Source organism: Diuraphis noxia, unplaced genomic scaffold, assembly GCF_037042655.1.
Source record: "Diuraphis noxia isolate RWA-SAM2 unplaced genomic scaffold, SU_Dnox_SAM2 contig0004, whole genome shotgun sequence".
In the NCBI taxonomy this organism is placed as follows: Eukaryota; Metazoa; Arthropoda; class Insecta; order Hemiptera; family Aphididae; genus Diuraphis; species Diuraphis noxia.
Window position 1 is genome coordinate 57,105,872 of NW_028301714.1, and position 11,619 is coordinate 57,117,490.

The window sequence follows — 11,619 nt, forward strand, 5'->3', positions numbered from 1 at the left end:
AACCATAGAAATATATAGTGAGTACCACATAAATCCATTTTAATTGTACAAGGTTGGCAACATCCTTGTTGTCGTATCACCATGATATAATGGTAACCACTCTTATCATTTTTCTAACAACTACCATTCTTCGTAATGAACATGGACCAAGATATATCTTAATGAATAATATTCAGTATGATAAGTTATAAGTGAAAAATAATATGTATAAATTTAAAATTTATTGCACATTTATTTCATATTTTTAAACATTATTATTATATACAATTTGTAATTGACACTGACACATGATATGCTCATTATAGTTGACATTCATATGAGTGTGTATAAATAACTATTAAATATTGGAATATATGATATCAGAAAAATTAATTATTCAACAAAATTAGAAACAATGTGCTCCGTTTTATATTTTTAAACAATTTTATCAAATCAGACGGAAATGAGAATTTTTAAATAAAACCAAAAATCAATAGGAAGTATTAAAAAACAAAAAAATGTTGAAATTATTAAAATTGCAACCAAGATCTATCGTTCGAACAATTACAACTTTCCAAAATAATTTACTAGTTCGACAAAACTTAACAAAATATTTTCAAGATAAAATACATATAAATGGCCCAATTACATTAGCTGAATATATGCGAGAATCATTAAAAACATACTATAATAGTGGAAATGTCTTTGGGTCGGGTGGAGATTTTATAACGTCTCCTGAAATTAGTCAACTTTACGGAGAAGTAAGCAAACAATAATATTCAAAATTTAAACTAATTTTAATTTTTGGCCATAAGTTTTTTATTTTAATATTTTAGTTCAAATTTCTAAATACATATATATTGATTTAGTATAAACAATATTTATCATTTATAGATGGTTATGCTATGGTTGTTAAGCTTGTGGGAAAAAGCAGGGTGTCCATCTCCTGTTAATTTAATAGAACTTGGACCTGGAACTGGTGTAATGATGACGGATATGCTAAGAGTAAGATTATTTTTAGCCTTAATTTATTACTAATAAACTGTGAAACAAATTATACTAAATTATGTCTAAATAGGTTATATGGCCTAGTCATAGCCACAAACACATTCGGGGTTCCCGATTGTACTATGAATATTAAATAGGTATTATTGTTAGTAAAATTTTTATACTTAATTGATATATAAAACCTTTTTTTTTATTAGCTGACAAATTTCGGGGGGGGGGGGGGGGGGGGTCCAGACCCCATGGACCCCCCCCCCCCCTAGATACGTGCCTGTATGCTATGTGATGTTATACAACTTCTTAATATTTTGAGATTTGTATTAGTATAGCGCTAGAAAGTACCTACTGCTTTGTTTTGGTAGTGTCATATTCAGCAAGAGATTACTAAAATTTTCCTTTGTATGTAACTAGCCTAAAATATGTTACTTTGAATGTTAATTTTTACCATCTAAAAATAAGATCCATTCTAGATTTAAACATTTTTTTCATATCCTAGCAAAATCTGAAATGACAACATGCAAGAAAATATTGTTTCAAAAAATGTTAAACATTTTTTTGGACTCTGAGAAATTTCATACAATGTTAGTTTTGCTTAAGATTTTCTTTTGTGTTAAAGTCTATCATTATAAGTGTTAATTTTTTCACTAAATATCTGTTGTTGTATTTGTTCATAAAAGTAGCAAACTTTTTTGTTATTATGTAGAGTTAACCTACTACATCAAAGTTATTGACTTACGATTGATTATAATTTGTCTGTTAAGAACTTCTAGGCATTAATTATAAATAGTACTATATTAATATTAATAACCAAAAATTATTAGTCATTTTTCCATTTGTTTTTTTTTTTAGTTATTAAAACAAACTCAATACAGCTCACTTGATCTTAGCATACAAATGGTAGAAACAAGTAAAAAATGTAGCTTAGAACAAGCTAATAAACTATGCTGTTCAGATTTGCAGACAGATTCAGGAAAATGTTACTATCAACACGGTATAACATCTGAAAAATATGGAATGAAAGAGATATTCTGGTATGAATCAATAGATGATGTCCCTAGAAATACATTTAGTTTAATTGTTGCCCAAGAATTTTTTGATGCTTTACCTATACATAAATTTAGGGTAAGTATAATTTAATAATTATTTAAGATTGTAGTTTTTATAATTTATTTTTTTCCTACTTAGAAAATTAATGAAAAATGGCATGAAATTGTCATAGATATTGAAAATGATTTGAGTGGAACATTTCGTTATGTCTTAAGTAAAACATCTACAACTACATCAAATTTAATATCTACAGTATGTTATTTTATTTAACTATGTATGGTTAAACATTGTTTTTTTAATTACTAGATGTTTGTATTAGATAGAATATTATAAATGTTCAAATCTTAGAGATTATACTGAAATTGAAGTTGGGTTAGACGCAGCTATTGTGATGCAGAAATTAAACGATAGAATAATACTAGATGGTGGAATATTTCTATGTATTGATTATGGACAAGATAAGCCAATAACTGATTCATTTAGGGTTAGCTTTTAAATATATATTCTCATAAACAATAAACATAACAATAATAAATGTTTTTAATATGTAGGCTTTTAGTGGACACCAACAAGTTAATCCATTACATAATCCCGGGAAAGTAGACTTGACAGCAGATGTCGATTTTGGTAGATTAAAAAGTGTTGCAGGAACTGATGTCTTGGCTTTTGGACCAATTGGCCAAAATATATTTTTAGAGAATATGATGATTAATTTGAGATACAAAGTAATTATAGAAAATAATAGTCATTGTAATAAAATTAATTAATTGTATGTTTACAGAATTTACTGACTTTAACAAAAAATGAAAAAGAAGCAACATCACTCACATTTGGTTATAATAAATTAATGGAAATGGGTAAAAAATTTAAAATAATGGGTATGGTACCAGCAACAATGGCACCATTATTATACAACTCTCTAGTTAGTGGATTTGGATTATATAATTCAATAAAAAAGTGAGAATACTACTGAATTTTAATAAATATAAAAACTTACAAAATTACAAATTGTATTCCTATGGAAAAATAATTTATTAACTTTCAATTTTTGTTATTTTATTAAGTTACAAATAATTAAAAACAAATTAAATAAAATCAAGAAATGTATACATTATATATTATCAATTAATTGATAATTAATAACAGTCTGCGCTAAACTATATTATAACACTTATTATGTAAGTTGTTAGTGCATAAGTGGCACAGTGGCATAACTGGATAAAAATCTAGAGGGCAAAATAACTTATTCACCATAATCAATACCCTGACCCGCCTTCTCTTATTTTGGCTTAAAATGTATTTTATGTTTTAAAATAACTTGTAGATATCAGGTACCCAACCTATCTGTTAAATAGTACCTATTTCATACCTATATAAGCATAATAAATATAAAGGAACTAAAGTAACTAGTATAATTTATGCATATTTTATAATTGGTGAACAATAAATATTGACTAATAACCAACAAAAAATTTAATGACCTAATTAAATTTCATTATCGCAATAACATTAATGATAGGTGGACATAAAAATGCATGACAAGAGAAACCTAAAATAGATGTTAACTTTTATGTAATAGTAGGAATCTTAATTTTAAATATATAGCATTTTTTCTTTTACCCAAGAAGATTCAGATTTGTATTGTTGGATTATCTGTACAGAGGCAAAATACCTTTACCACTCTCCCCCCTCACAATTACGCCACTACCCATGAGTTTTTGTAATTATTGCAAAACATTTAAAAAATACTACACATCAACACAAATATTATCAACTTAATATTAATGAATTAAATATTATAACTATGAATTAAAATAGATTAATGATTGACAATTTTTTACAGAAAAAAATTTAAGTACTGGAAATCAATCAATTTTGTAATAGGTTATTAAAAGGACATCTTACCTGCATGGTTTGTCTTAACTTTAAATAAGTGACATAAACAATTTACTTTTAGAAATCCTTATTTAGCTTCATTAGATCAAATCTATATATTATTAAACTTAGAGGAAACAGCATATTCTGTGGTTTGTTAAAAAAATTATTTTCATGATTTTCATTTTAAAATGATTAATGATAATTTTTAAATTCTAATATTTTACCAACTTACAATTATTCACTTAAAGATTAAAATATTGAAAAAACACTCCATTAAACCATGCATGTGGTGAGATATTCTCTCAAAAAGTCACTCTAATAATGATATACTAAAATAAATATATGGTATTTGATATGAAGTGGCCATTAATTTATATAAATATCTAATAAAAAAACATTAAATAATTAGATTTTATATATTTGTTTTTGAAAAATAACATCATTATATTAAACATTTGAATTAGATTAGAGATTACCAATTTTTTTTATGTTCATCCATTGAGACTCCACCTGGTCCTCTGAGTACAATCATTAATAAACCTCCAATTACCGATAGTGTCTAAACATAAAAATAAATTAAAGCACAAAAAATAAAAATAAATGTTTAATATATAAATATAATTACTTGGAAGAAGTCATATTTTAGAAAATCACGAAGAGGTTTTGTTTCAGGTATTGTCCACCAAGCATTATAATAGAAATTTAAACTTGTTAAAAACAAAACAAGCACTAACGCACTAAGTTTAGTTTTGTAACCAATGAAAACTAATACCATCATAATAGTTCCTAAAATATCTTGAACCAGCTGCACAAAAAGTTTAGATATTAATCAAAAGTATAAAATGCAAATTATATTATGTTATCTTAATATAAAAACCTGGAAAAATGACAATTCATATTTTAATAATGTAATGAACATAAACGCAATCAAGCATCTTCCCGTCAATTGCATGTAATTTTTTTGTTTGTTTTCTCCTTAAAAACAATAAAGAAATTAGTTTTTAATTTGACATATTTATAAAATTGTAATTTACCCAATGATGGAATACCAGCAAGCAGAGATTTTGATTCTACTTCACTATCAGCAAGAACTAATAATAATGCTCCAATTAATGCGAAATTTCTCAGTAAAAAATGGAAATCCCATAAAATGCTGTATGCTACTGTCTAAATATATAATTCAAACAAAAGGTTTTATGCATTTAGTTCATATGCAAAATATAATCATTAATAATTAAGAATAAAAGATTGATGATCTTAATTTATGTTAAAGTATTATCAATGAGTATGTTAAATTTAAATTTAAATAAATATAAATATATAAGTTAAGGAATGCTGGCTTACTTGCAATACAACTATAAAAAATAATACTCCACAAGCTATTCGAACATGTTTTTGTAATAAAATAAGTATACATCCACCCAACTGTCCAACTAAGTTAATAAGAACAAAAACAGTAGCTAAAAACATTCCACAATTCCAAGACATATCCATGTATCTGCTCTGCTCTGACCACTGAAAATACATTCGTAGACCATCTTCTATAAATGTTGATATCAAACATAACCGAGAAGCTGTTGGTAAGTATGCATTACAATTTTTAACAACCTATGGAAACAATGTGGCAATAATGAGAAGTATTTAAATTTTAATATTTAATGATATAATATACTATCATAATGTATTTATTGCAACTATTATAAGTAATTACCAGTTCTGAAATATCTTCTGCTTTGTCAATATAATTTTTAGGTATGAATGCCATAATAGTACACAAAAGTAGAAAAAAAAATAAACTCCAATAAATTATATAATGTTAAAATATTATACTAACATACACATCATTAATAACTACATATAACATGAAAGTAGGTCTACAGTCTAATGTACCTATAATGTAAAATAGTTTTCAGTATTAGTTTTTTGAAAAATGTTCATGTTGAATGTTGATGATGTGATCGATCGGATGATAGTAACGTTTTAGTTATCGACGTCATTCCTTTTTGTACATTTGTCATCATAATATCATCTTTAATTGTAAATATTTTAACGAAATATTTCTAATTAATTCCATTCCACCTATTTACAGTAAATTCAAATCCACTTTTGTTTGTATTTAATTTTTTTTTTCAAAAAAATTTGGTATATGTAACGATAAAATATTTTTATTTTGAGTATAACTTCTGACTTATCAACTTTGTTATCAGTTATAAAATAATTATCATGGTAAAATACTAATATTGGCAATTACTATTTTGATTTTGACATTCCAAACAATCCAAACATTCAAAAGAGGTTTCTAATATTAATGTATGTTATATAACAATTATTTTTACTTAATAGTTTTTATTATTTTTACGTATTATTCTGTGATTTATATTTTCTGAGATATATTAGTTTACATACGATTTTAAAAGGTAAAAGTTCGATAAAAAATATAATGTCTATTACATAGTGTTTTCAATAAAATTACCCCTGGTTGATTCAAAACAAATAAATCATCAATATTATTCACGTTTCAAATTCACCATCGTAGTTCTTATTGTTAACCAATTACCTATATTTTATACGTGATCGGCATAACAGATTTAATAAGAATGTTATTCATGTTTCATTCCTGTTGTTATTCACAAATATCTTTGTATTTTTCATTTTGATTTTCGATTCAGCAAATCAAATATTTTCATCATTCGTGGTTAGAGTGGTAATGGATGATCAAACATTTCTGTAATATTGTTATACTGTCACTATTTGTTTTAATTTTTTGATATTTGTATCACCAATGTTTGTGTTACTATTGTATCTTAGTATCTGTTAATTAGGTATTTTAATGTCCGTCTACTTTGATATTCACACATTATTGCTGATTTGTTTTTTAATCTCGATTTTTAAGAACAAAACTTTTAACTATAATTTGACACCATTCTAATATTTAAAATATTGATTTTAATTTTGTTAAATAATAATAACAATAAAATTGACTTAGGTGTTTTTATATTTTTCAGGTTAAGGATCAGTCTTTTTCAAAATAACTCAATATGATTGAAATCACTTGTAATGATAGATTGGGAAAAAAAGTCAGAGTGAAATGTAATCCTGAAGATACAATCGGTGATTTAAAAAAATTAATCGCCGCTCAAACTGGAACTAAATGGGAAAAGATAATTTTGAAGAAATGGTACACAATTTTCAAAGACCATATTAGATTGGGAGATTGTATCCTTTTAATATTGTTATATATATAGCTGTATATAATCTTTAATTTATTCTATTGACATGTTATTAATTTTAATATTCAAGTCACCAAGCTATTTTTTTAACAGGCGGAAGAAATACAGTAGATAGTCATTTTATATCATGATCATTTTAATTACTACTATGATCTTACTGTTTTATAAGTTATTACTTAACAATGTTTAAAAAAATGGCTCTAATTTTTTTTTTTTTTTGTTACATTTGCTATTGATATACTTTATCAACATTAAATGTGGTATTTATCGGTTATCTACAAGACAAAGAACAGAAGAAAGTCTGCCCAAAAAAAGTATAAACGATATAAAGTTGATTTATCAAAGATCAACAAATAAATTCTCTTTAACTCACTTTTTCACATTAAAAATCTGGGATTTGCCATGTGAACATAAATTGCTGTAATTTTTTCAAGATAATAATATGCAAAATATTGTGAGGCTAATTGTTATGTTTGGAGATAATTAAATTTTTGCATATACTTTCAACTTTTAAGTTTCATTAAGCCAGACCTACTTTTATTATTTTGTATTGAAGAGCATAAAATGTTCTTAAAATAATTTAACTTAGTGTCGTCTATGGTAGTTCATTGTCAGTATTACTAAATTTAGTTTACCGAAAAATCGTGTAAATTATTTGCTGACTCAATATCTGAATAAGAACTTTTGATGTTGATTTGTGACATTTTTGAGAAACCACTGAACTGAATAAACACTTCAAATGTTACACACTTCGCTAACTATTATTTTTCCAAGTCTAATTTTATAACTACTCCATTTTTTTTCCAATTAAATTGTTTTTACATTATCAAAAATAATGCCTTATTAATTGACAGAATGTTAGAAAATTTGTTTTAATTATGGCTTTGTTTTGAATAAACTTTATTGTAGCTTAAAATTACACTAAAAACTGACTGACTTAAATAATCACAAATTTGTTTTATTCTTTATACTTGGCATTACGATTTTCAAAAGAATAAATATGAGAATAGTCTTAATAACTGATAAGTATGTAGTATTTATTATAAAATTGTCACTAAAAATAATATGTCTTTCTTCTAATACATTAATTTAGTAGTGTTTTCCTTAATATTTTTTGTTCAGACGAAATTCATGATGGCATGAACATTGAACTTTACTATCAATGAATATAATAGAAAATAGAAACATACTGTATATTTTTTTTTTAATGCATAATAAAATTAACTAATAAAGATAATAAATAACTTTTTAAAATAATGTTAATAATTTTATTCACTCATAATTACATACATTTTGTTTTGTAGTTTAAAAGAAAAAATGTAGATTAATATTGTCATAAATAATTTAACATTAAGTTAAATTAATGTAGCCTAGATGCATTAACATTATTTGTATGTACTACTAATCCTTCTGAAAGTTCATATTGAGTACAATGTTCACTATTTAATAAATCTCGTATATGTTGAACAATCAAATCAATAGCCACTGTAAAAAAAAAAAAGAAGAAAATTATTTGATATCAATTTACTCTTATTATTTTAATTTATCAACTTCTACAAACTTCTTAATATTTTTAGTAAAATTGCAAATTAAAAAAAAAATAAACTGATTTGATAATAGAAAATTATGAATTCCTACTAATTTAATCCTGAAGTAATGTATAAAATATGAATAAAACTACTTTATTTTTAAAACTTTTATGTCAAATATTTTTGTAAATATAACTTAAGTTAACTCATCCAATACAAATAATTAATCATCTATAAAGATTTTGAAGAGAAGAAACAATAAACAAAAACTTTGCTTCTAATTTATTGAACTACTTAAAAATTAAAGTTAGATTTAACTGTATTGGAATCTATTTTAAAGAATTTACACCACTGACTGTATAAAAAATGATAGTTTATTTAATAACATAATAATGTGTAGAATAATAAACATACCAAAATTTTCTGCTCCTCTTGGTATTATAATATCAGCAAATTTTTTAGTCTGCAAAATTTGGAAATAAGATTAATTAACCTTCAGTAGGTCGCGCGGTTTATGAGTACCTATTCCGTCGCGCGGGGTAAAAATTTTCCTCGATTAAACATAATATACTTTTGGTGCAATTTACAATTGTATCTAACATGGGTTTTGTAAAAAACACTTGCCAGCATTCAAGAATATTTGTTTTATTTTTAATAGTTGGAGAAACACCTGATTTTTCCGTCACATAATTTTTTTTAGACGTGTGAACTCTCTGGTTTGGCGCACGTTTATTCCACCTAGTTCCATCTTTCCCAATGTAGTATGGCAACATTCTCATGCTAAGTGGTAACTCATCATCTGATTCATGGTAATTATCATCGTTTATAATCGCATTATCTACGAAATTATATTCTGTCAGATCTGAGTTTTCTTCATCAGAAATATCGGATTGTTCAGTATCAGTGTTATGATCTTTTTGTAAAATTTCAACATTATCCTCTTCTTCGTCACTTGAGTTTCCTCCCCAAATATCTTCATTATCATCGAAATCGTCAATGAACGCTTCAATTCGTCGACGTTCTAATTCATCCATTTCCAAATATAATATAATAGTACAAAAAAAATAAATACTTATTTCGTCGCGCGGGGTAAAAATTTTCCAAACTCAAATACACACACTTCGAACGCTGGTATTGAACGTACTAACTGATAAAACGTTAAACAAACTTAATATTATCTACTAATGGCTTATAAATAGAAGCTAGATAAAATCCCAACACTCTCATACCAACTTAAATAATATTAAAACATAGTTTAAAATTAGTGGGGTAATAAATTACCCCGCGCGACCTACTGAAGGTTAAACAAAAATCATTTTTGTAGTATTAATTTATAGTTACTGGTAAACAAAATTCTTCAAAAGCAGGTTTTACAAAATTCATATATTGATTTAGTACTTGTTCTAAATCTCTTCCTCTTTCATTGATATCTCTAGGAACTAAAAAAAAAATATTAATATATAGACAATTAAACTTACTAGACTAGACAAACTATTTAATTACCTCTTCTGGCCAATCTAGTATCTGAATCTGTATCAACAAACAATTTCATATGAAATAGATCTCGTATTGCAGGAAAATAAAATGCTAATATGCCTTCAACAATCACAACATCTGCAGGATAGATGACTATGTTCTCATTTTTACTTCTGAAATTTAAAAAAAGAATCATGAACTAAATCACTAAAAAACTAAATCATTAACCATTTGTTAACAACTAATAATAAATACATAACTTATATTATTGCCTTGTACAAAAAGTTATCCACAAAATTAAATTTTTATCATGTATACCAATAAGTTTAACAAATATGTGTTTAATAATTCAAATTCTACTCCATTCACGTTAAGAAGAAACTTAGGCAAAAACCAGTTTTCTTCAGGTTTTAGTCAAGCCACACCAGCGTATGACCTCTAGACTCTACAGAGTTAATACCACCTGGATGTCTGTAGTAAAATGCATCTGTATAGTAAAGACTTAAAACCTTAAATCTGTGAATGGAGTGGGAATATAACCATCTATTAAAAAAAAAAAAAAATCATGGTATAAAAATTATACTTTTTATTTGTTTACATTGTAAATCTTGATTGAAGGTAATCTAAATAAATAAATAATATTACGTAAGAAGTGTTCAATTTAATTCTCTAATTTGTTATAGATATATAGTAAATATTATAATATTTACATATAATGTCTTAAAACTATTATTTTTTTAAGTTTACCTAGAATTTGTTTTATAGTTATAAACTGGAATAGTGCAGGTCTTTCCTGCCTGAATATCAGTCAAAGTTTGAAACATGAAGACTTCGTCAAATGCATCTAGTTTAAGAAAAATAACAAAAGCTCAGCATAATAACATTTATAATGATTATAATTGAGATTACTTGATGTATATAAATAAACAATAATAATAACTAATCTCAGCAATACCAGGGTGGTCAAAATTGAATTGTCCTTTTGAAGCTTTGATTTTTTCCGCAGCATTTAATTCTCTATAAAAGCTGTCTTGACTGATTGACACTACTTGTCTTCTTGTTTCATCCAAATTAGTTTGCCCCAATTTTTCTATAATATTCTTGCAAACAGTGGACTGTCAAATAACATTACACAAGGATAATTAATTTATAAAACCTTGCAATACAAAATGTATTAGATATTTACTTTTCCACACGCAGTTCCACCAGCCACGCCAATTAAAAACGGTGACTTGGTTTCAGTTTTTGCTAAGCAGGAACTATTCATTTCTTCCACTCAAATAAAGGATATTAAAAAGTAATAACGATTATGCAACGAAATTCAGTTTAAAATTAATTGTAAAAGTTATAAGATAAATACAAACACTGAACTATGTCTGAGCTCTAGCCTCTGACTAATCCACTACTTTCAACTTTGACTACTTTGAGATTAATAAAATAAAATTGAAATTTGCAATATTTTTCTTATCATATTA

General features: G+C 25.6%; 4 protein-coding genes across 8 annotated transcripts; 2 read left to right on the forward strand and 2 right to left on the reverse strand.

Annotated features, from left to right (window-relative positions):
* The first annotated feature begins 187 nt into the window (after positions 1–187).
* On the forward strand, positions 188–3,134 carry LOC107165911 (protein arginine methyltransferase NDUFAF7, mitochondrial). Its single transcript, XM_089225131.1, has 7 exons — positions 188–740; positions 874–984; positions 1,834–2,106; positions 2,170–2,283; positions 2,351–2,515; positions 2,583–2,756; positions 2,813–3,134. The coding sequence occupies exons 1-7, from the start codon at positions 498–500 to the stop codon at positions 2,990–2,992; spliced, it is 1,260 nt and encodes a 419-aa protein (XP_089081257.1). The 5' UTR covers positions 188–497; the 3' UTR covers positions 2,993–3,134.
* A 1,177-nt stretch (positions 3,135–4,311) lies between these two features.
* Surf4 (Surfeit locus protein 4) lies at positions 4,312–5,853 on the reverse strand. Its single transcript, XM_015514361.2, has 6 exons — positions 5,621–5,853; positions 5,254–5,517; positions 4,944–5,076; positions 4,787–4,884; positions 4,535–4,714; positions 4,312–4,468 (listed from the first exon to the last, which is right to left on the reverse strand). The coding sequence occupies exons 1-6, from the start codon at positions 5,672–5,674 to the stop codon at positions 4,382–4,384; spliced, it is 816 nt and encodes a 271-aa protein (XP_015369847.1). The 5' UTR covers positions 5,675–5,853; the 3' UTR covers positions 4,312–4,381.
* Positions 5,854–6,105: 252 nt separating this feature from the next.
* On the forward strand, positions 6,106–8,396 carry ubl (Ubiquitin-like protein 5). Of its 2 annotated transcripts, none has more exons than XM_015514368.2 (3): positions 6,106–6,219; positions 6,915–7,125; positions 8,262–8,396. In XM_015514368.2, the coding sequence occupies exons 2-3, from the start codon at positions 6,948–6,950 to the stop codon at positions 8,303–8,305; spliced, it is 222 nt and encodes a 73-aa protein (XP_015369854.2). In that variant the 5' UTR covers positions 6,106–6,219; positions 6,915–6,947; the 3' UTR covers positions 8,306–8,396. The 2 variants fall into 2 exon arrangements, with proteins under 2 accessions (XP_015369854.2, XP_015369855.2); XM_015514369.2 differs by having other exon boundaries at positions 6,183–6,326.
* Positions 8,385–11,619, reverse strand: Uck (Uridine-cytidine kinase). 4 transcript variants are annotated; one of them, XM_089225134.1, is made up of 7 exons: positions 11,331–11,619; positions 11,054–11,259; positions 10,892–10,988; positions 10,172–10,317; positions 10,010–10,107; positions 9,083–9,131; positions 8,385–8,624 (listed from the first exon to the last, which is right to left on the reverse strand). In XM_089225134.1, the coding sequence occupies exons 2-7, from the start codon at positions 11,151–11,153 to the stop codon at positions 8,500–8,502; spliced, it is 615 nt and encodes a 204-aa protein (XP_089081260.1). In that variant the 5' UTR covers positions 11,154–11,259; positions 11,331–11,619; the 3' UTR covers positions 8,385–8,499. The 4 variants fall into 4 exon arrangements, 3 of the variants coding, with proteins under 3 accessions (XP_089081260.1, XP_015369846.1, XP_089081259.1); XM_015514360.2 differs by having other exon boundaries at positions 11,100–11,259; positions 11,331–11,608; XR_016191300.1 differs by lacking the exon at positions 8,385–8,624 and adding an exon at positions 9,339–9,689 and having other exon boundaries at positions 9,111–9,131; positions 11,100–11,259; positions 11,331–11,617.

Excerpts from the sequence above, each read along its gene's own strand:
- Uck (XM_015514360.2), bottom strand. The coding sequence starts at position 11,411 with ATGAATAGTTCCTGCTTAGCAAAAACTGAAACCAAGTCACCGTTTTTA. Across the intron at positions 10,318-10,891 it reads AACTATAAAACAAATTCTAG|AAGTAAAAATGAGAACATAG; the intron begins GTAAACTTAAAA and ends TTTAAATTTCAG. Across the intron at positions 9,132-10,009 it reads TTGAAGAATTTTGTTTACCA|ACTAAAAAATTTGCTGATAT; the intron begins GTAACTATAAAT and ends CAAATTTTGCAG.
- ubl (XM_015514368.2), top strand. The coding sequence starts at position 6,948 with ATGATTGAAATCACTTGTAATGATAGATTGGGAAAAAAAGTCAGAGTG. Across the intron at positions 7,126-8,261 it reads CCATATTAGATTGGGAGATT|ACGAAATTCATGATGGCATG; the intron begins GTATCCTTTTAA and ends TTTTTTGTTCAG.
- LOC107165911 (XM_089225131.1), top strand. The coding sequence starts at position 498 with ATGTTGAAATTATTAAAATTGCAACCAAGATCTATCGTTCGAACAATT. Across the intron at positions 2,107-2,169 it reads TACCTATACATAAATTTAGG|AAAATTAATGAAAAATGGCA; the intron begins GTAAGTATAATT and ends TTTCCTACTTAG. Across the intron at positions 2,757-2,812 it reads TGATTAATTTGAGATACAAA|AATTTACTGACTTTAACAAA; the intron begins GTAATTATAGAA and ends GTATGTTTACAG.
- Surf4 (XM_015514361.2), bottom strand. The coding sequence starts at position 5,674 with ATGGCATTCATACCTAAAAATTATATTGACAAAGCAGAAGATATTTCA. Across the intron at positions 5,518-5,620 it reads CAGAAGATATTTCAGAACTG|GTTGTTAAAAATTGTAATGC; the intron begins GTAATTACTTAT and ends TTGTTTCCATAG. Across the intron at positions 4,715-4,786 it reads ATGAATTGTCATTTTTCCAG|CTGGTTCAAGATATTTTAGG; the intron begins GTTTTTATATTA and ends CTTTTTGTGCAG.